The sequence below is a fragment of the Sphaeramia orbicularis genome, chromosome 17 (assembly GCF_902148855.1).
Source record: "Sphaeramia orbicularis chromosome 17, fSphaOr1.1, whole genome shotgun sequence".
Lineage (NCBI taxonomy): Eukaryota > Metazoa > Chordata > Actinopteri > Kurtiformes > Apogonidae > Sphaeramia > Sphaeramia orbicularis.
In genome coordinates this window covers 13,483,106-13,507,440 of record NC_043973.1, presented here as the reverse complement: position 1 = coordinate 13,507,440, position 24,335 = coordinate 13,483,106, and the positions used below count along the sequence as shown (strand labels likewise).

The window sequence follows — 24,335 nt, the reverse complement described above, 5'->3', positions numbered from 1 at the left end:
ATGCAATGATATTTATCCCAATATAAAACTATATTATGACATTTGTCATTATTGTTTTGTATCCAAGACCCCTGTAAGAAAAGAAACACCTGAATTCAACATGTCCCAATACTTCTGTCCATTTGTGTATGAGTTAGGCAATTATGCTACGAGGCTAATGATATGCAAGATTTACGTTTGCTTATGCATTTATGTGCAAGCTGACTCGAATACTGTTTCAGTTGCCGATGTTCATGATAACAGTATTTACACTGATTTGTTTACAGTTTGATGTTTGTTTTTTTTTGTTTTTTTATGCTTCCTCCTGTGTTCTTCCATGTCTTTCTTCTACTTCGCTACACTGGCCTTCATTACTGTTTGTTTACAAGTGGAGTTGGCTAATGTGAAATGACCAGCACAACAAACATAAGAGTGTTGTAGACTTACATAAAGTTTACTATTTCTTTACTAGTTGTGAAGATTCAAATAATTTCTTACTGAATACATAAACAGGCTGTCGCTCCTGTTACGTAAAGGTGAAAAACAACCCCCTACAAAGTGACGGTTTTATTTAACTTGCTCACTATAAAATCTGATCTGGACAAAATATATACATTTATGTGAGAAAGAAAACTGAATCTTCTATTTTACATCTAGTAAAACCAAAGATACCAGTGTTTTATTTAAATCTCATAAACTACTATAAATGTCTGGTGACAGGAAGTATCTGCGTCAGCGTCACTGTCAGTGATGGAGGCAGCCAGTTCTTCAGCTTTGCACCGTTGGCTGTTTCATGGGGACTGTAGTAATGTAGACTGTCATTTCTGCTTTGGTCAAAGAGAAAACAAGAGCCAAAACTGCTCACATTAATTCTTTTCCCTTTTAGACTATTTATTTACTCGATTGAATGTTTCAAACATATTTTGTTATTCCGACAGGTTTATATTGAATTTCCGACTAGGAACAGTAAATGGCTCTGCGTTTATGCTAGTGCGATATGACATCTAGAAGGTAATAAGCCATAACAAAAGGGCTGCGTGACAGCCATGGAACAGTGAGCTGCCATCTAGGCAAATGAAAAGAACATGAAAGGCTGGTGGCAATCTTGGAGATGTGTGGATCTGATAAAACACACAGCTCCTCCCCTCAGATAGATATGTCATCTGGAACAGTAGGGGAGACAGCAGGTTAGGTGAGCCTGATTAATGTCAGCATCACACTGGGATAGTTACACACTGTCTTTGACTACACTGTACGCTCACTGACAAGGGAAAGCGCTGCATGCTCAGTGCCTTAAATGCTTCAGATCATTTGTGAGTGCCCAGCTGTTACTACAAGTTTGTCTTATGGGGAAATGTTGAAATATTAGATTTGTATGCAGCAATCAGGGCAAATAATTCTCCTGCTCTGCAGCTGTAACATCACAGATAAATATAAAACGGAGCAGTCATTATGACATAACAGCTCTTGTTGTGGTTATGATGGGGTTAAGATCTTCCATGAGAATTCACACAGAGTGAATTACATCACATGTGATGGCATATTAAGGCCCATTTAGTTTAAGAAAAAAAAGTTACAAGGGGTTACAAGGGAGGGGGTGGTATTCAGAGAATTTCCGAGAGTGCAGTAGCTGATTTACCAGAAAAAAGTGATGTTCTCGGACATTATGAAAAATCTGAAATTTGCAAGTAAAGTCATTAATGTTAAAGCTGTTAAATTAACAAAAAAAAAAAAAAAATATATATATATCTCTGAGATTAAGAAGTAAACGTAAGAGACAACACATGAATATTCACACAGATGAAAGCGGTCAGTTTGTCAGGAAAAATCAGAAATTTCAAAGAATAAATATTCTTGGTGAAAAAAAGCCATACATCTGAGAAAAATCTCACATTTTCCCAAACTGAACTAAGAAATTTAGGAGGAAAACACTCCAATATTCTGAGATTAAAGTGATACATTTATGAGAAAGAAATTTGGAAAAATAAAACTTTCTATATTTCTCTGAATATTACCCCTCCTCTTTAATAAGCCGCCATGATCATAAAAACTGAACACACCACAAATACACACCCAGTCACATCCATACACACATAAAACTTGAGAACACACAGTGCAGCCCAAATGGCAGAGGGGGAGAAGAGCCCTGCCCTGCAAACAAACCCAACAGCAGCAGAGGCACACATGAGGGTTACTCACATGCTCGGTGGACTCCTCAATATTCCACTGATGGGAGAGAAGACACGGGACACGGGTGGAGAAGAGAAATGAGTCACAGACAAACACAACAGGCAAAGGGGAAAAAAAGCGCTTGTCTTTTTTTCACACAGAGATGGATGAACGTAGGTGTCGACAGAGTCATGCAGTAGAAAAAAAACACTGAGGGAGAGTGTGATGGAAGAGTGAAAAAAAGGACATGAGTGGAGTAACAAAAAAACACAGTGTATCTAAGCTGAGAAGTGTAAAAATTTGCGATGCGCTGCCTTGTTTTTGGTTTACTTCTGAATCCAATGAGAATCTCTCTCTTCCTTAATGACAGAGCACTATTCACTATCTCACTGTGGACCTGGACTATAAACGATGCAGAATCTCTCAAGCATTTTCTCTCTCTTCACAGAAATGAAGGGAGTGGGAGAAGCTTTTATTCATCATATTTCAATATGTTTTCAAAATGTTCTCCTTGCTCGATGTGCTTGGCCGAGTGATTCCTGGGGGAAGTGAAAGCCTATTTCGTGCCGCGGGGCTCCATCGGTGCTGAGCGTGAAATCCTATTACCAGTGCGCTATGCTAGCCCTGTGACATCAAACCCCATCGATGCAGAACGCAACTGCCGGAGTTAACCGGCAAACTCGCTCCACAGTTGGGTTACTGCGGAGGGGAGTACACCGATGGGTGGCCCAGGTGACGGGGGATGGGAGGAGTGACGCCGCTGACACTGATGAGGGGACAAAGTGGAGAATGGAGGAGGAAAAGGAGGAGGTAGGGGAGAGGGATAAGGTAGCAGGTGATTTTATTTGACTGAGAAAAGGTAAGATAACAATAGAGGTGAGATGAAGGAGATAGTGATAGATATGAATATGAGGAATTTTACAAAGAAGTGATGAAACCATTAAATCAAAAACTCTCCCACAGCTTTGGTTCAGCTGTGACCCAAGGCACCGAGGATGAGTGGAATTTTGTGGATTTTGCAGTGATCATAAACTGACTGCTCATAGGCCACGTCCACAGCCCCATACTTCCAGTGCAGTTCACGGAATATTCATGAATTCAGAAAATGGGAGGATGATGGAAATGATTACAGATAATTGAGGTAATCGAGATGAAAACACTTGTATTACAATGATGTGCTGACCCCAAATGCAGTTGGTTGTGTTCGATCCTCAAACTCTGACAGACGGATGTATAATGTCTTAAAAGCCCACTGGTCAAACTTTCTTTTCCTACCAATTAGGAAATTAAACATCCACACCAAAGACACCCAGCCTGTTCCTCCCTTTCATTTCTGCATTTAGAGCCTCCTAAATCCATCTAAATCTTACACACTGGACTTTCCTGGACTGCTCTGCATTCTGCAATTCTATTTCTGAAATGACACATTTCTTAACAGCCCCCTGGAGCATTTCAGACATACGTATGATTATCAAGAGAAAAACAAACATTTTTTAGTTCGACTTATTCAGACTATGAAAACACCAGGTAAGCAGAAAAAGTGATGTTTATTTAAATGCTAATATATGACAGGGGATAGGCCTATGGGAGGTCAACATAAATATGCCAGGGATTACCCGAGAAACAAACAGAAACAACAATTTACATGACAATACCTTTGTGGTACTAGTTATACTTTAAATCTTTTGAATTCAGTAGGTATTCTTCTAATACATTTATTCTAGTTTCATCTGGATTTTGTCTACTGAAATGGGTTATGCTATATTCACAGTTCAGCTTAACTTACTTTATTTTCTCTGCAGGGAAATATGGTCTCCATCCTAATGGACACAGCACCTAGCATTGGCATTATTGTTAGCACATTAGGGGCAGTGAGCTGCCATTGAAGATGCTGGGGGACCAACTACCTTGATCAAGGGTAATGATGAGAATATTAACCCATATTTACCAGGTTTTATCCAGGAGCACAGAATTTCTCCTTTAAAACTAGGAGGAAACCCATGTGATGTGGAGAAAACACATAAACTCAACACAGAAGTTGAATGTGGAGCCTCCTAGCTGTGGGGCCGAAGCGCTAACCACTACACCACTGTGCCATGCAATGCATTGGACCCATTTTATGACAGGAGGTATACAAATAAACTTTAGAATGACTTAAAATGCTAAAATAAATCATCTTAAACCAAACACAAACAAAGATAAAAGATGAAGATTAATGGATCAGTGTGATATTTAATGAAGTTACAAATTACTATGAATTGAAGCCCCCCCCACACACTAAACTTGATCCACATTCAGATGTTATGTGACAGTAGTGGGGTGGCTGTGGCTCAGTTGGTAGAGTGGGTTGTCGAAGGGTCGGTGGTTTGAATCCTGGCTCCGACTGTCCACATGTGTGTGGTGAGACACTGAACCAGTAGGGACACGCAGCTGCACACATACACACACACACACACACACACACACACACACACACACTAAGAGTGTGTGTGAATAAAATGGGTGAATGTGGGGCCTTGTAAAGTACTTTGAGTACCATGAAGGTGTATAAATTGGAATATATGTAAGTTCAGTCCATTTACCAAAATGTACCTTAATGTTGGATGTGACCTTTCTATGAAAAAGTATAAGTCTGTTGGACTTTCAAGTGATTATACACAATGATTTCCAATATTACCCCAAATTTCTGCAGTTAAATCCTTCCTAATTTTGGTAAACAAAGCCTATGAGGACATTAAGACATTGTAATCACACTTCATATTTCCCTATGAAGATTTCCTGCCCTCGCTGGATCTTTACCAACGGTAAACTGAAGCACGTGCGAAGCCCCATATGATCCCAGTTGCAACTGGTGAAACACATGGTGCATCAGAAAGTGCTGCCTCATGCTCAGTCCCCTGACATAGTGGGGCACTAAAGAGCACCATTTAAGAACAGCTGCTACTTAACCCTGTGAATAACAGTTTGCGATGTGCCTTATTGCTTAATTTGTTTACCGTCAACTCCAGTATGTCAACAGCGGCAAACACATTAATGTTCGCAAGACTTCCTATCTCATCTTGGGCTTAATCCCTCTCTATCGCAACTGCTTTTGCTTTCTGCTTAAATCCACGGGAGAATTATAAATTATCCCCCATTTATATTTCGAATGCCAACGCAAGCTGAAAACACATCATTGCTGATAAGCGTCGTTTGTGGAAACGGAGCGGTATAATTTGCAGGCGGGTGAATGCAAATGTGATGACATGGGCTGAGATGTGCAGCTATAAAAACGGGAACGAGGCGGGGGGGGGGGACGAGTGATGTGGAAGAGAAGGAGCTGTCATGATTGATGGAGTGAAACGGGCTGAGGTGCTTCTTTTCTCTTTTTTTTCAGATTCCCATTCAACTCTAATATGAGGCTGCGAAGGCCGCGGAGGCAGTGAAGCATTGCTTTGCTTGCTCGCTCTCACTCACACACATACGCACACTTACACATACACACAAAAACGCATGAGTGGTCAAACAAAATGAACCTGGAAAAAGTTGTGCTGAGGAAAAAAAAAATGCAAACTTGTGCTGGAGTGGAAAACTGGTGCAGAAAATGTACAGAGCCATAGACAGACAGCTGCTAATGGCTTCAAACGTAATTTCTTCCTGCCAAGTTTTAAGGATGAGAATATGAAAAACAGGAGACTAGAAGTCGGTGTGAGTTCATAGTGATGGAGCAAGATTTGTGGAATGGAGTTGCCCACTCAGGTTCAAGCCACTCTCCCGATAGAAATATGGTTGGAAAGGGGTCGATAACATCACACTGTTAGCGTGGCCTCTCGTATAAATTTAGCAGGGAAATGAGGGCGCTGTGTGGGCTTCTGCTTGAAAAGAAAAGAGGCGCTTAAACCACCCACGCATGCAAGGTCTCCCAGCTCTCCTCCCGGCGTTTTCAGCTAACACCGAGAGAGGCTGAAGAGGAGAGAAGGAGTCAGAAACAGAGAGAGAGAAAAAGAGACAAAGACAAGGAGAGGGGTGGTAGCAGTTTTGACAGAATCTGCAGTCCAATCAGGTGGCTTACACATGTGATTGATGTCTAAGGTGAGGCTATGGCGCGTTGTAGAAAGTGGAAAATCTGGATTTTTTTTTTTCCTCCTGGCAGGTTTAGCGCATCCAACACAGGTGAAAAGGTGGATATGGAACTGATTTCACAACACATTAGTCAAATCCTTCAGGGAAAAAAAAAACTGCAGGATATATGATGATTTTCCTTTATTCGTCATCAATTACAGGTGTGTGTTTTGAGGGATTTGCATGAATATAGGATGAGTCATTAAATCTTCTGGGTTGGAACGCCCCGTACAAGATTGATCTAAATGGTAAACGTGTTGGCTCTTGTTATCCGTGTTGTTTTTTCCTTCCACTTGTTGTTGAGGTACATGAATGAAAAGCCATGCGAGAAGAGGAGGGACTGCTCAAACAGCAGTTGGGCGAACATGGATGAGGGCGTGCTACCAACTGTGTGGTCTTATAATGACGTCCGGGCAGGTCCTAGCAGGTTGGCTACTCAGCGCCGTCTCATGGAAAACAATCTGTTGGGATGACTCAATCAAGGGTAACCGACCTGCACGCAAGCACGGTATTTATTCAACCAGCCTCTGAGTCAGGGAGAGTGCAAAAGGAGGCCATGTGAAAAAAGTGTAGGAGGAAGAGAGGAAGATGCAGTGGGATGAAGGGCAAATTCAGGTTTGATCCAGGGAGGGGCTGCATGTGTCAGAGCCATCCTGGACACCAGTCTGGAACCTGAGAATCCTTTCGCGAGAGCCAAACTTGCAGTGTGAGTCTTTTGTGTTTATTGTGTGAACCTGGCTTAAATGAGACATGGTGGGGAGTATTGTTTGCACAACAAGTAGGGTCATGTTCAGTTCAGGTTTTCATCATGAAAAAGCTGCACTCAACATGTTGAAAAGGAAAAACAAAAAACATGTCCAAAAAAACAGCCCCCCCCACCCCCCCCTTTTTTTTTTTTTTTTTTTTCCTCAAGACTGAACAATGCTGTTCTAAAACAAAGGGGATGGACTCTATAAAACGGTCAATACAAGTTCCCCCCCGTGTAAAATTTTAACAAAACAAAAAATTACTTTACTTGGTACAGTACAATTCATTAGTTTTATTATCAGGTCCTCTAGGTTTTAATATGTACCAGCATATACTAACTGATGTGTGTCAGTTTTATGTTTCAACATTCTGATATATTTATAGTCACAGCAGTTTTAAAGCACAAAACAGATCTATTTACTGTGCCTTGAAGTTCTTAACATAATATCAACAAATAAAACAATAAAAATCGTGATAGTGCACATTGAGTGGATAATATAAAGCTCCATCATATCATGAGCAACAGCGCTTTAGTTCATTCACTAGTGGCGCTGTTTGCTGAATGTTGCATACATAAAATTAGTATGGGTAGTTTTTAGCATTAACATTGCTAAGTAACAAGTGCACTGAAGTCCATTTGTTTATATATATGTTTGTTTATCTTAGTTTGCATCATGTATTTTGCTGCCGCTGAGGAATAAAAACTACCATTATTCTCATTCCTTTTCACTTTGCCACAGATCCATCCTCTCCAGAGTCCACCCCTGGTTCTCAGGTGGATTCACAGTTAAAAATATGTTTCCTTTCATGTAAAAAGAGAAGTGTATTGTATGTGTTCCAATGCAGATCAGCTGATATACTATAGGTTACATGTTCCTTCTGTCTCTCCTTTCTGTGAGTCTCAGGTCTTATATTTGTGTATCTGAGTGAACTACTCCTGCTTTACATTGGCCATAAGATGTGAGGCCAATGTTGTTGCGATGTAAATTATGCAGCTTGTTCTTTTTCGGTTGAAGCCAGCCTTGTATATGAATAGCTTAAAGGTGCTATTTTATGAGTGTACGAGTTAGTGCCAGAAGCTTATACATAGCATTTTCACAGCTTCAAAAGGACACCAAACCACACAAACTGTATGTTGATTTGACCAGGGGAACAGGTATTCTCTTTGATAGGTGGTGTTCTGCGTACAAGGCTTAAGTCTTTCAGAAGCAGTGACGCAAAAAAAAAAAAAAAAAAAAAATTATTGAGAGATCTTTTATGTTATTATGAAAAGTGCAAAACTATTTTCAGTTCATCAGCAAAGTGTGGAAGGACAAATTAGTTCATGGCACCAAGGTAATTAATAGGAATTAATGGGGAACTTGTTTGTTTAATGTGTTGTTAAACTACCAAATTATCCCCAGTGTGATCTGATTTGGTACAAACTGTGTGTTTATTGTCTCACTGACACTGATGTCAACATTTGGTGCACATTGACGGGGTATTTTCACATACTCAAGTGTATGTATGCAAGTCAGTCAGTGCCTTTACAGAGTCAGTTTGGTTCCCAGCCCTGATTGGGAGCTGAAGGACTAATTGGCCAGATGTACAGGCCGGGCCAGGTGAAGTCAACCAGAGCCACTTGAATAGATTTAGCCCAGAATGCTGAGTTAAAATTAACTTAATGTTAATTAATTACATGCTTAGGAGTGGATATGGAGTCCCGTGTGATATGGACAGCTTGGGTGGTTTGACAGCTACACAAAAATCCTTGTGCATTGAACACTTTTGCGGTGCCCTTTTACGGGTTCATACTTAGCGTCACTTGGGATAAAGCACACTTGAAACGTCACTCCAAGGTGACTTCGATGGCGCCTCCTCGTTTGTAAAGATAAGACTGAAGACAGCGGGGGTGTTCGCCAAAGCAAATGAGGGTTAATAGCTTCACTCAAGGGCACAGCAGCACGCACTGCCTGGGAACTGAACCAGCAACCTGCTGTTCTCCCTAAATACTGCAGCTAAACATTTATCAGTGAATGCTGCTTAGAGACACAAACATACACACACAAACACACGCACAAACACACACACATACTGCTCAGATTCTAGCGGTCCTGCGGCCTGGGAGCGCTTACTTGTTTAAATTAGATGTTTTTGTTGGAGGCCATCGAGGGTTGCAGAGCGAATGCGTGTTAGCGCAAACGTTACTCCCGGCAAACAATCACAAGTAGGCTCTTAAGCTTGTCCCTCCTCACCGAAAGACAGAGGGAAAAAAAGTGACAGTGGGTTTTTTTTGGTTTTAAGATATTCATGAATCTCTGAATCCCTCTTAAGGATTACAATCTTTCATCCATCTCACTGTGTTGCACGGCTTTGGGCGATTTGGAGCTGCCTGCATTAATGTGTGAAGGACGATGACAGGAAAATAAGTCTAATTTATAAACATGGTAACAAGGTGGTGCATATGTATTACTGCTAAAACCACAAGGAGAGGTGCATTGATTCCACTAAGCCCCATCCTGATGTAACACATATAAAATATTTAATAGCTATTACTGTAGAATTAGAATGTATCTTGTTACGACAGCTAATCCAAAGCTGTGGGAGCAGGGTACCAATTTAGAGTCAAATGTCACATATGGAGAAAGATGAAAAAAAGGATGGAGGGTAGACGGCAGAGAAAATTCCATGTGTGTCAGGCGGCGTGGAGGAAATGAAGTGTGAACTCAGGGAATGGAAGGAAACAGGGAATGGAAATAATATGAAAATGAATGGGGGACAGCTATAGACAGTGACAGACAGAGAAAAAGAGAGGAGGGAAAAAAAACCAAAAAAACCCGGACACGAGTAGAGCATCATCCAGTACCTGAGCCTCCGGCAAAGCCACATCCATGATGTTAGGCTGGCCTCGCGGTTCGCCGTTTTCAAGCCGGGAGAAGATCACTTGGTAGCCTCGGATCTGGCCGTGCTGCTTCCCCGGCAGCGGTGGCTTCCAGGTGACCCGGATCGCTGTGGAGTTTATTGCCTCCACCTCCAGCTTCCTGGGCGGCGCTCCGGGCACTGGAGGACAGGAAGTAACACAGTACACATTCTCCATCACTGTACTCAAGTAGATTCTAGGTATCTGGAATTGACTTTTTAGTTATCGCACACATTTACCTCCATTTTGTGACATATGTTGGTACTTTCTATTATTACTATTATTTATTTTGCATCTTTGCATTCCTTCCTGATGTCAAAACTGACACAGAAACATAAGAAAGCACATAAAAAACACACAAAGATGATCACTTAGACTAGACCTGCATTACTGAATTTAATGTTTTCAAAATTAGAATTACATTAAATCCACATCATGTAGCATTTACAAACAAAGGCCTACATTATATATTTTGTTGACTTGTTTATATCATATTATATATCATTATCAGATGCTTCTAACAATGTTCAAATTCTGTGAAAACTGTAACGTATTCACTTATGAACCTTTTTCATTCAGTTGCCTGTCAACAGTGCCATATGTTGTTTTCTTATGTTAACTCTGACATTACTTTTATACCTTTTAACTACAATTAAATTCTATAATATGATGTGGAAAAAAAACGGAAGCTCTTTTGTTGAGTTATCTCTTAGCAAAATGTGTGAGTGACTAGGTTCAGTCACACAGCACATACATTTACAGCCTTAAATGTAAAAGCTAATAATGGAAGTGAAAGACCCGCAATTGTGCCTTTTGTATTATTTTATTGAGAGAGGTCTAGTAGTGGAAAATACATACCGTGCTTTTTCACACAAGGACTCACGTGAGATTCACTTAGTTTTGCACATAAACAGGCACTAGAAATGTCATTCAAAGGCCTTTGAGTATAATCCAAAGCCTGGATTTTTTTCTCTTTTTATCTGAAGTAAATGGGTTGCTTCTACTTTCACTAGAGCCTATTTTTACACAAGTGTGTGTACTTGGAGTAAATAATGTGTGTGCTTTTGCCACTCTCTGGCAACAATACAAGAGAAGGACAGACAGTGAGATACAGGAAGGAGTCAAAAAATGCTGAGCCAGTGATTCTCCTCACATCATGGTGTTTTGTGATGAGGAGCCAAAAACGATCAAAATAATAACTCGTGAGCTCTTTTATAGACTTGATTGCTCCGAAGAAGGAAATGATACTAGAAATTGGCTGTATATCGAAAATAATCGCTGGTTCTCTTCAGACATGTACTGTGTCCCCAAAATACCCTATGCGGGGCCAGCATGTGGTCTAGCAATTTCTGTAATGCCCTTAATTCTGGTATGAAATTAGCTGTGTTGCAGCAAACTTCAAACACATTAATTATAGATGAGTCTCTCTTAGGAGGAGCCACTCTCTATCACACTGCAAACAAAAGGAGAAACAAGTGTGAAAGAGACGAACAAGACCAAGATGGGAGGAGTCCTGCTTCACTTCTACGCTAACAGAACAGAAGGAAGAAACAAGACATTTTAACAGTGAAAGCAAGAGGAATTGGAGAAGAGCATTCGACCAGAGCCCAGCTGTTCAGAAGTCATCTGATCACATCTGATCAAATGTGGAAAATGTGTTGATCATACAGGAAAAAAAAAGATTCTCAAATGGAATTATGTGACATAATCTAGTCTTGGTTCTGATGTTGAGCTAACCTTTAATATGTTTGGTTTGGGTGATGTTTATGTATCTTCTGTTTTCGCTTTTGAAAATTATTTACAAAGATACAATAATTATGATCCGAAATTATAGAATTAGAGATTTTTTTTTTTTTTGGGAGTAAAACTTGTGCACTTGACGCCACCCTTGCACTTAAGTTGTACCCCTGTACCATGTAACCTCCTGAGACCCAGTAATGCATTTTTGTCCTGTGTGGGGGACAGGAATTTCACAACTTTACTTTAAATAAATAAATAAAACTGTCCACCGCAAAGGATATTCCATTAAAAAAATATGCATCTGAAAAAAACTATTGCATCATGCTGTTTCCAATCAAGGCAATTATTTAATGTAAAAACATGCAAAACACTTACTTTCTTGGGTCTCTGGAAGTAAAAGAAAATTGTGATAAAAACACTTTGACAATAAGTATAACCAGGTTTGATATATTTCTATTGCAAAGATGGTGAAATCACAATGACCACCACCACAGCATCTAACCAACCTGAAAACCCAATGAAGTGCTGGTATTTTGTATTTGAAAAAAGGTGATCAAATCCAAGGCATTATGAGTAAGACAGATGGATGAACTGATCCTGGATGGTCGTAATAATGAGTTTTCAAGGTTAAAGTTTCTGAACAACTGAGCCCAGAGGAGAGGAGCCTTAAGCTGCTGTAGATTTGAAATGTTCAAGTTAGAGAATACAACCTGGAGAGAGGAAAAAAAGAGGAGTCCATCTGTTACAGCTACTGCCTCATTAATGCATAAGTCATCAACAGAACACAGAGGTTTACAGCATGTGAGTGAAGGAGAAGAGGCAGCCCCGAGCCCAAGACATGTGAAGAGTCTGAGAGCATTGAGCTTCAGGGGTCGAGTCAAACCTACCATCCTCTTTGGTTCTCATCCTCACCGGGGCGCTCTCTGGGCCTGGGCCCACGTCAGTGTGTGCCCTCACCCACACCTGATACTCAGTCCACTTCTCCAGGCCCTCCAGCACGTAGCTGGTGGCGTCCGCACCGATGCCCGTCACCTCGTGTCGCTCCGTGTCCTCTCCGGCCAGGGCCTGGTAGCTGACTGTGTAGCGCACGATAGCGCCGTGGCGACTAGCGGCGGGTGGAGCCACCCAACTCACCTTGAGGCTGGTGGAGCTCAGGCTAACCAGGTTGACCTCCTGAGGGGGGGCTGATGGGGCTGTATGGGGAAGGGAAGCACAACCACACGGAGGAGGGGCACGGATCAAGCAAACACAAAATGAACTAAAACACAAGCGAACAGAATGCAAAACAAGGAAGCTTTTTGTAAAGAAGTTAATGCGAAAATAAAAACGTAGTAGATCTTTTCCTCAAAGTATGGAATATTTTTAAATGTAAAAAAGCCCAGTCAGTCTACTCCGTGACCTCTATCTTAAAACATTTTTGAGTCACTTTCAAGGCTGGCGCTATTCACAAATCATTAACACACATAGAGTAGGTTATGTTTTTAATAATAACCTCACTGCAAACTTAACTGTAATATTGAAATGTTCATACTGCATACAAAAAGCTTCTTTATTCATTCTGCCTCCAGACTGAGAGACTATTGCATCTGCACTACATTCATGCAAGAGGCCATAAAACGACAGCAGGGGGGGTGAACAGAATATAAAATGTGCCAAAATTTTACAAGGTGCTGTTTTTGTAAAGATCTAATTTGTCCCTAAATGCCCTCTCTGCCTCTAGCAGTGTACTGGGGGAGTGATAAACTCTGGCGATGCCCTCGTGTGTGAACGAGCGCTCCATGGTGTTGACTGGTGTTCGCACATTGACCCTGTTCAAAGCTGCAGCTGTGATGCAATGGCTTTTTCTCCTAAGTCATACGCGAAGCTGTAATTTCATAATTGATAACAGTTATGAAGATTTCACCCGCTGTCAGCTTCTGTTTAGAGGCAACAGTCACAGAGAATTAAAAAAAATCATTATCATTATCAGATGGAGCGTTATCCCTTTGATTTGCATGGCTACAGTAATAACAGCAGCACTGCAGCTTTATGATTTCAGTCTTAAAATGGCTGGTACATTAGGAAATTGGGAAGAACAGAGGTTGTTTGACACACCTAAATCTCCCTGTTCATGTCACAGATCATCAAATTCATGGCACCTTGCAAAATCCTACAGCTCTACTCCAAATAGGGTTTTCCTGAACCCTCAGAGTTAAACTTCATCATTAGTGTATGTACTCTCGCCTCTCAATTCAGTTTATTTTTCACTGAATTGCGTTGAACTTTGCATGGAACACAGAAACTCTAAGGATCATTTTTTTCCCACCATACATTCATGGAAATAGTTGTTGCTGAGGTTTAAATTATCATCATAAATAATTTGTTACCTAAAGAACCAAAAGACCTTACATTCTCAAAAATTCATGCCTCCGCTATTTATCTTGACACCAAATATTGACTAAGCATAGTATTATTATAGTTTAAAGTTATCTGGTACTGCTGAAAAAATCTTAAAACCACTGAAAAACTGTAAAAATGCACATTGTGTCGATATTTTCCCCTGAAGGAAGATCACTTGAACTTCCTTTTAACTAGAGATGTATAAAAATGCAAAGATGTGATGTTATGTTTTCAGTTTTTGCTCTTTTCTCTGGTTGACTTCAAGGTTTTCTGTCTCCGTGTGACACATTCTGAGTCTGATTTTCATTTGGTTTGGGAACTTTGCAAGTTAGAGCTTGTAATGGTTTGGTTTGCTAATCATAAGAACATGTCACCTTGTACTATTTGTCTAGACGTGCTTCTTGTTGACTAATCCTACTGGTTGAAGATACCAGGAACTGGTTTGGAAAAGTTTGAAATTGTGAAACAATGTTTGTGTGTTTAGTTTAAGAAGTTAAGACTTACACAGTATTTGGAGGAGATATTTCACTATGGCACTTTTCTATTTTAAAGGGGTCATAGTCTTTGGTTCATTTATTTGTGTATTTGGACCCTAATAGTACATAAAGTTTGAATTTTAACCCTCTGGGTGTTGCGAAGCTATCTTTATATTCATTTGGGCAAAAATTGATTGGATTTCTAACACCCGTTTCAATTCCTGCTTGATTTGTTATGTTTTATAACTAGTTACATCACCACATTTGTAAATATAAGGTCAAAACTTCAGACGAACATTTCTCAGAGTATGCCATAATTGTTCATCAGCAGCAACGGTTGTAGTCCATACTGAAAATATGTCCAAACTTCGAGCCGATTACCTAAAATGTTCAGTTGTTGGTTGTAGTAACAAACACAAGTGGCTGAACATGACAGAGAAGCACAGCCAACAACCTGGAGGGGTGGGGCTTGAAGTGGCTCATTTGCATTTAAAGGGCCAGCGCTCAAAATGACCTTTCTAGTGTCATTACTCAGAAATAGGGTTGAAGATGGACCTGTAGAGTTGAATTAATGAAGAATTCAGACTCAAGCATAGCATTTACAGTTTATGCAGAGCACAAGGAAATCTTTTAAAATGCGTAACTCCATTTAAAAAAAAGCAAAATGTCACTCCTTTAATGTTTAGTTACAGCTTTGACAGTTATGTTCTGTCCACCCTCTTATGCTGTTAACTCAATAAAAAAATGGTGTCACATGTAAACATAACCAGAGTTCTAGAGTCTACAATCTGCAGCTACATTGCTGCTGTGTAGAATAATTATATTACTGCAATAACTAAGATTAAATTATATATAATAGTAAATTATATATACATATATATATATATATATATATATATATATATATATATATAGATAGATAGATAGATAGATAGATAGATAGATAGATAGATAGATAGATAGATAGATAGATAGATAGATAGATAGATAGATGCTCTTGAGTCTTGAGGTCAAAACATAAAAACAATACACAATTTCAAAATAGGGAACAAAAACAACACTGACAAGAAACACAACTGCATTCATACATTTCATGCATCTATCTCAGTCAACAACTTATTCATCTCTAAACAAACTTCAATAAAATGAACCAAGAAAATACAATTCAAAACAAGGTGTTTCTACAAAAGCATGCCTGGGAAACCATCTTGTGTAATAACCAGAGCAATGAGCAGTGAGCTCCAATAACAATCCAATAAACTGGAACACGAAGCCCACGTTTTCCAAAAATATTAGGGTTTAACAGAAGAGAGGCGAGTCTCATGAGGCGGTCACAGATCCACGGGAAACTACAGTGACCTGACGACTCTACGAGTATTAACGGAATCAAAACAATAGTAGTGATTTGTAGAAGACTTAATGGTACTGAGGTCCTGTTGAAAACTCAGTGGATGAAAAGACAGAGAGGAGTAAATAGGGGAAGGGGATCTAACTCCAGTTCTCTCACATACATTTGAAGTATATTCACATCATGGATCCACATGTGATCAGTCTTAATACGTCGTTAACTTAGCTGTTCAAGTTATAAGTTTGTAGAGGTGCCGTTACTCACTTAAAATGTACTTTTCACACATTTTACATATATAACACTATAAATCATTACCATACCACATTTTTTTTCTTAATCTTACCTGTATATAACCTATATTGTCTGTATATATCCTTAATTGTTGAACATATTTCTCATCTGTAGTATAGAATAACCTTTTTCTATATTTCAGTAGTTTTTGTAGTACTTTAGTAGTATATGTATAATATTTTATCTTGTAGTTTTCGTATATTGCTAACATTTTTCAGTATTTTGTGTGATATTTTTTAAACAATCCTTTTTTGCTGCTAAACAATGAAGAGCTGCTACACGAATTTTCATTGTTCCTGTGACAGTGACAATAAAGATTTATTCTATTCTACTCATATCTGTACTATTTATTCCATTATATTTGGTAATACTGCAGAAAATCTTGGTAGTTTTGTTAGAATCTATTTGTATGCTTTTCGATTTTTATTGCCTGATTAGCATAAATGGAAGTTTAATCAATTATCTCTCAACTATTTTCACCAGTGATTGATCAATTTGAGCAATCTTTTCCATGGAAATTAGTCAAATCTCCCCAACTGACGCTGACATTCTGACAGGAGGTTCCTTTCCTCCTCTGTGACATAAATGTGAATATGTTTGGACATTGTAAGGTATTTGAGGATGTCATCTTAGACTCTGGGAAACGCTGATCAATTTTTTTTTTTTCAGCAACAACTCATTTATTAAAACAGAAAACAATGGACATTATAATCATTTGACAATAAAAAAATTATCATAATCGATTTGGCCCTACTAGCATTCACAACTGTTACTTTAAATGAATAAAGATCTGAATTTTTGTCCAGATATGACATAATTAAGAACAATTTTTACAGGCTGTCATGTCCTTAATTGGGTAATAGTGTTTAAGGTTATACAGCTCAGTTATGTTCATTGCTCTGACTTGTGATAAATAAATAAATAAACAAACAAACAAACAACAGAAATTAAAACTAAACATTGAAATGCAGCACTAGAAACTGTCAAACTCAACCTCTGTCTGCCTTGGAAACAGACAGTAGCTTATTTTAATGCACACTAACCCACCCACCACTGCATAAAATACAAATTCTGTGTCCTTGCGTCTAACAAGAGTCACCAGGACAGAGAAATATCGCCAGTCAAACTGACAGTTATATAACGCGGTGGTTGTCAGAGGTGTTATCTCTGCACTGATTCTGTCTGTCCTAATAGGAAGAGATTCATAAGAGAGATATCTTTTTTTTTCAAATGGTAGAACCCCTCTGATCCTGTCACTGACTGGACACAATTGTGACGGAAAATGTGCAAGCAGTTCATATGGTGTTGCTTTGGATATTTCTTAATTTGTTTCATACTGTATGTGCCAATATACAGTAATGTGCTTATTTATCTACAGTGAAGATACAATAGATGTTCTGTACTATCCCTAATAACGCACAGTGCAGTACATCAGACTAAAACAATTCATTTGTACCTTGCTACAAAAGGTTTTAATTATTTATCCATTTTTATTTTTTTTTAATGACGGAACTATTTGTTTTTCATTAAATGTAGTTCTACACAGTGTCTGTATGTGGAAGGCACAAATTCACTCAAAATAACCTGAACCCTGAGGTGAGGGGGTATAAGCAGCAAAAATATCTGCCGTCTACTGGCAGAGAATGACATTTTGAGTGCTGCAAACGTAAAAGCACATAATGATATAAGGAATGAGCTAAAAATGACACAGCACAGGTCACACATGTGGGAACAAGACATATTAAACATACCTTTGACACTGAATACAGGACCTGCCCTCACATAGATGGACAGGAGGGTTAGTGTTGATGACAGAAGGGAGGTGGTGAAAGCGTGAAAGCAGACCAGGACGCCTGCACTGTTAGCACTTCATTGTTGCGCTGAAACTGACTTGACATTCAAGTTGTCCAATGCTATCTGAATTCAACTCTATGAAAGTAAACTTTCTGGCGCTCTGAAAAAAACAAAAAACCCTAAACCTGTAGCAGCCAGCCGCAGCAACTCTTAATCTACAAAAGTTCCCAGTTAGTGGACAAATAGGAAGTAGGACAGATGATGACGAGGAGGAAAAGACTTACTGGACTGGGCGGTGCGAGCCTCAATGGGCTGGGTGTAGACACCTAAACCCACTTCAGAACGGGCTGCCAGGGAGAAACGGTACAGAGTGTCTGGTTTAAGACCCTCTACAGCATGGGAACCCGTCGGGTTGAAGGAGACATGTATCTGAGGGAGGAGTTAATAACAAACAAAAAAGGTCAATGGATTAGACATGAACCAAATAATCCTCCAGTGAAAGCCTATTTCAGTTTTTCATGGGTAGAAAGTAGAGAACACGGTCAGAGTTGATCTTCTCTTTTGGTTTCAACCAGTGTGGACGTCCAGCAGGGTTCAATGAAATGCAGTGAGACCACATCAACTGCTGCTGCCAGCAACTACAGTAAATCTGTCACATCAGCTGGGGAGCTGACTGCAGTACTACAGCAGTACTGCAGCTGCATCATAAAAGTTCAACATTCATTCGTCTGCTGTCCAACAGAAGAATATTAAAAATAGGACCAATGGCCCCGTATCTCACCGGCATGTTCTATCAAGAATCAATAACAACTTGAATTTGTGAGGTTGTCAGGTTCTGCCGCGGTGTTAGAGCCCTGTGGTCTTGATGCAGGAGATCAATCTTCCAACAGAAGTGGGTGGTACTTTCACTGGAGGAGTACTCAACTAATTAAATCAAAGTCCATATATGGCTTCCTATCAGTGCTCAATAGTAACTATATTTATATCTCTAGCCCTTTCCATGTTATAAGCAATAAAATATGACCCATTATAAACAAAGGTACATTTTAACATCTCAATAATTCTTAAAAAATGCAAAAAAAAATCTAAATGTCTCAAAACCATGAACAAACTTTGTAGACAGTTCCAAGGAAGATACATTTAAAATTTCAAATTAATCCAATGAGTAGCTTCAGAGAAGAAGATTGTTGAATTCTATACATTGGTGACCTTGAGTTTGACCCTTCAAGGTCACTCAAGGTTAATGAAACCAAATGAAGCCCAAATGAAAGTCCATGACTTCCAATCAGTGCTCAACAGTAGCTATATGGTAACTCTACCTCATGGCCTAATGGCCAGTGAGATAAAAAGGAGAGAAATTGAGTACATATGAGAAAAACTGAATTATAATACTACTAACTACTGGAAAAAAAAAACTAACACAAGACCTAAAAAAGTAGCAGGTAATTGAATAAAAAAGAATAACACAAAAATAACACAAAAACTAACCTAGGAATAATAATGAAGTGACAAATAAGAATAACAAAATAATAAATAACTCAAAGGTGATACAAGTCAGATGTACAGACTTTACGTACGAGACAGACATAGACAGACAGACAACATGATGCCCAGGCAGATAAAGACATTGTGGAGAAGAGAACATCAGGTTAGAGAACAGTTCCAAATTCATGTTGTTATTCTAACCTTGTTGTCTGATCCAGCCTCCCAGTACTGCAGCTCATACTTAGTGATGGGGTCCTGTACAGGCCACAGCCACGTTAGCATGATGCGGGTGTCCTGCTCAGCTTCGGCATCAAAACTGGACGGTTGTGCAGGGACTAAATACGAACAGAGGAGAGAGAAGAGCACATTATTTACACCACATTTCCCCAGTGTCAGCAGTAATAACCACATCCTTGATGCTCCATGATAACACATTTACTTTGTGGCTTATCTAATTCAAGCTGCAAGCATAAAAAGTAACCTCTTTTTGTTGGGTTGCTGTGGGTCAATATGTATTTATATATATATATGAAATTTTAAAAACTACCAAGGGCAGGTAAAACAGTGTATTATTTAGTCCTGCACATCAATGTACACCAGCGGTACATACAGCACCTGAGCCATTTGAGTAAAATCAGAGCTGAATTAATGTAGAATTAATGTTAGGGGCATCAAAACTAACAAATAAAAAATGGGTGTAGTTAGTCCTGAGTTTAGTTTTTAAGCTTTCTGACTGTTGTTTATTTATGACATTTACCAAAGTTTACCAATGTTTTATTTTATAACAATATGGTAGTAATAAAAATACAGCAACCTGGTCAATTTCTGGGTTGTAATGTAATGTGATGTTATGTATGCTTGACATGTTAGTTGACCAGATGTGACATCATTTCTAAAATTTTGCATACTGGTTACATATTTTTACAAATATGTCTGACTTTTACAACTATCTGGGATTATTTACAGTGTGTCCACTTATCTGCAGTGACAGTACTTCTATGACAGCGTATCATCATAGCAAACATCCAACATCGTTACAGATCTATAATTAAGAGTGCATTTTTTGCTGGTAAATGCTCGTATTTAGTATCATGTACACAGTGAGAGAATTACTGGGCCTTTAGTACTAAAGTGTTTGTCCTAGTGTGAAGTATTAACACTGTCAGAATGAGTTTAAACCTACAACATGTAAATCAATAAGTCCTATTAATTTCCATTTATTTTTCTAACAGCAGAAGAGCCATGAGCTGTAGTCTTCCATAAACTTACAGAGTATGCTGGACCCCACAGAACCCTTTAGGCCTCTGAGAACTTGGGGAAAACCCTGATCTCATAGGAACACATTGTTTCTGGGTGCTCACCTCCTTGCTGTGTTTTCACTTGCAGTATGTCAGAAGGTGGCCCATCACCTACAGACGTGAAGCCCAGCACCCTCAGGCTGTAGGTGATATCAGGAGTCAGGCCGGAGATGGTTGTCAAGCTGCTGTCATCCGTGTTGTGCTTCTGCCAAGCACTGAGCGGAGCTGTCAGGTCCGAGCTGTAGTACACCCGGTAGCCTCGGATTTGCCCGTTGGGTTCCTCGGGTGGTTCCCACTGGACTAGCATGGTACTGGCGCTCAGCATACGGGCTTGGACGTGCAGGGGCGGCGAGGAGGGGGCCTGTTCACCTGTACGTGTCTCCACAGGGTCACTAGGTGGTCCCCGGCCGATGTTGTTGACGGCCATGACACGAAACTCATACTCAGAATAGGGGCTAAGTCCACCGATGCTGTAACGGGTTGTAGCCACTCCTTCCACTTCCTGAAAGCCGTTGTCTGACGTCTTGGCTTTGTACTGGATCATGTAGTATGACACAGGTTCTGGGTTTCCAGAGTCCCAAGTCAGAGTCACACTAGTGGCTGTGGTCTCCGTCACAATGAGTGAAGTTGGGGGCTTTGGCAATGCTTAAGAGAAGAAGAAAAAACAGGTATTAGCTTTGATGCAGAGACTTGCAGAAAATGAGCATAATCTGACAAACACTAAATGTCTGACACAACAACACTCAGACAGAAGACAGTCATATATAACATTACCTGTAGAGCTGGTCATGTTATTTTCTATTCTGCAACTCAAGGCTCTGAAATGATTGTTTCATAAGATAATCCTTATGGTACTGTCAGCAACCATTATCCACAGATGAATGAAAACTTTAGAGCAAAATCCCATTTTTGAGTTTTATAACTAGATGGGCTATTACTGGCAATACAAAAAAAATTACAAGAGTGGCTCTCATTGAGAGTCAATGGCAAAAACCAAACAAAACAGTGTGTCTTCATAACAGCTTTCTTTACGAATAGGGGGTCTGTGTTGCTGTAGTCTCTCTAAATGGCTGTGACATTCTGTGTATCGATCAGTTGAGTGGAAGGCTGGATCAATGCAGGCAACAACTACAACAACTGATAAGAAGCGATGCAATGGGCAGACAACAGACCTGCACAATCATAAATACCCAGGTGGGTAGAACCACATTAACCACCCTCACTTGGATTTTAAACAAAAGGGACTCAACAAACATTCCAATATACATGTAAAAGAGAAAAAAGCTAGTCTACTCTTTATTTTCTACCATCCACAAAAGCCACAGGACATTGCACTGGAGCAGCAATAATCATGGGTAAGATGAACATGTCGTTATCTTAATCCTCAAGAGAAAAGCCTAGCATTGAGATGTCTATGGACATGTTTCACAAAACATTAAATCTGAGGTGCTTGATAGTTATTTTAGTCATTGGGCAGCATATTGTACTGTACAGGTCTGAGAAGAAACAAGAATTCTAGGCATTTCCGTGGACATGTCTACCTACTTTGGCTAATAGCATTTTTTTCAGACAGGTATCACAGTTAAATTCATGATTGAAAATTGTTCAAATCCAGTCAGATGGGACCAAACTGCTTATTTTTCCAGCTGCTGGCTTGACACAGAAGCTCAGAGAAGCTTCTCCTTTTTTCCACAGTTGGGTAAAACAACGTCAGGTTCATCTATATTTAGTCTTTGATTTGTACCCAGAGGCGAGAGGTACAGCAGGAAGGTGTTTTCAAATTCTCATGTTTTTCCCCTGTAATTTCAGCCCCTACTGACTAACATAACCACTAAACCATTTATTATAGACATAATTTTTAAATCTTTAAATTGTATGTGAGAGATTGTGATTTACTACAGTCTGGGCTGACTCACAGTGTGTGCAATGATACTGAACAGAACCTTACTTCCTCAATGGAGTAATTTTTTTTTTTCTGTTTTTTGCTGATGATATCTGAACTCAGGTTTCCCAAGAAATAAAACATGACCAAGCATTAGGGAAAGATGAATTACAATGTCAAAATAAAAATAAAAAAACCAATACAGAGTATTTCCCCTGAATCATACGATATGCAACACTTGAAACTAACACATAGAATAATTGCACGATTGGTAAAAATACAAAACTATGTCCAGGCATTTCTTTGTCTTTGTTGGCTGTTGTGGATGAGCATCAGTAGAGTTTGCCTTATTCCAGAAACGAGATGGGGAGATGCATACTGTGCATGAATATAGTGATTGATATGACACAATTATTTTTAATATATATATTTTGTATGTACTGTTGTGTGAACAGCATTAACTCTCACCTTTCACTGTGACCTGAGCAGTGGCTTCGATCATGCCCAGGGAGGAGATGGCCACACAACTATAGTTGGCCGACTCGCGGATGTTGGTAACCTCCAGAACGTTGCGTCCCATTGGCATCTCTTCCTCCTTGGTCAGGTCCACCGAACCCATCGTCCATTTGACGTAGGGCATGGGCGAGCCCACTGCCACGCACGTTAGGTTGACACTTCCACCAGGCATCACCTCTTGGTTTGTGGGTGGAATGGAGAATCTGGGTGGGACTCTTCGCACTAAGAGGGTGGGGAAGGAGAAGGAGAATAGTCAGGATGTATATGAGGTGAGTGTGTGTGTTTTGTTTTGTTTTTTTGTGGAATTTGATGAATGGTCTTTCCCTGTATGACAGCAAGAGGCTAAAAGCTAACTCAGAAAAGCTAACAGAACAGAGAGGCCGATTGCTTTTTGTGCAATTGAGCACAATGAGAATAATAGGACTGTCACAAAATGGCTTTGGAAATTCACAAGAAAACTTTGAGGGGGTTTTTTATCCTCATGCCTACAATAGGGAATATAATCAAAAAATAGCCCAGTTTTGCTGGAGACTATGTCTGGCCCTCTTTTGTCAGAGTGTCAAATGGTGGCGAGAGTTGCATCATTGAGGGACCCTGTGGAGATGGCATTGTTTGATTTCTCCTCCCGCTCCCTCGCTCTGGCTCCTTCTGCTCAGCCTGCCTTTCTCACTATGACACTCTCTCCCTCACTCTCTCTGCCGCTCTTTGTGCAGTTCTGATATGCAGATAGGCTGACATTAAAAAGGGGTTCCCATGGAGACAAGAAGGGCCCGTTAACGTCGCCAGGGACAAGGCAAACACCGATGCAGAGGCTCCATGCAATACTGAAAAGCTGGCCCAGAATAAACAGACAGCATTTACATATGACTTGTTTTCTATCTAAATAAAGATACATAAGAAATGCCTGCCATATTTACACACTTTAGATCTTTTTCTGGCAACTTCTGGCAACCGCAACAAACTTGACATAGCAAAGGAGCATCCATCAGTGTCAGGCCTCTCAAATTTCTGACATGTTGATCATAACCACTGTATAAGCTGAATGTAAGGAGGAGCAGCTCTTTGACCTTGATTATGGAGAAGAAGGAGCTAAAAAAGGAGCCAAACATTAGCTCCCTTGTGAGGACTCATTACTGGTATCTCACTGGTTGGTTGTATTTGAAAACACTACAGCATGAAACCATCCCAACAGAATTTCTACTGCTTGTTTCCCCTAATGCACTACAGCATC

The 24,335-nt window shown here is 39.8% G+C and overlaps 1 protein-coding gene across 1 annotated transcript in view; it reads right to left on the bottom strand.

Annotated features, from left to right (window-relative positions):
- The window catches only part of LOC115436593 (receptor-type tyrosine-protein phosphatase F-like), a 256,047-nt gene that overhangs the window by 72,402 nt on the left and 159,310 nt on the right, over window positions 1-24,335 (bottom strand). The window contains 6 exon segments of the mRNA XM_030159483.1: window positions 9,842-10,035; window positions 12,523-12,828; window positions 18,208-18,352; window positions 19,610-19,743; window positions 20,770-21,351; window positions 23,057-23,326. Coding sequence (XP_030015343.1) covers window positions 9,842-10,035; window positions 12,523-12,828; window positions 18,208-18,352; window positions 19,610-19,743; window positions 20,770-21,351; window positions 23,057-23,326 — 1,631 coding nt within the window.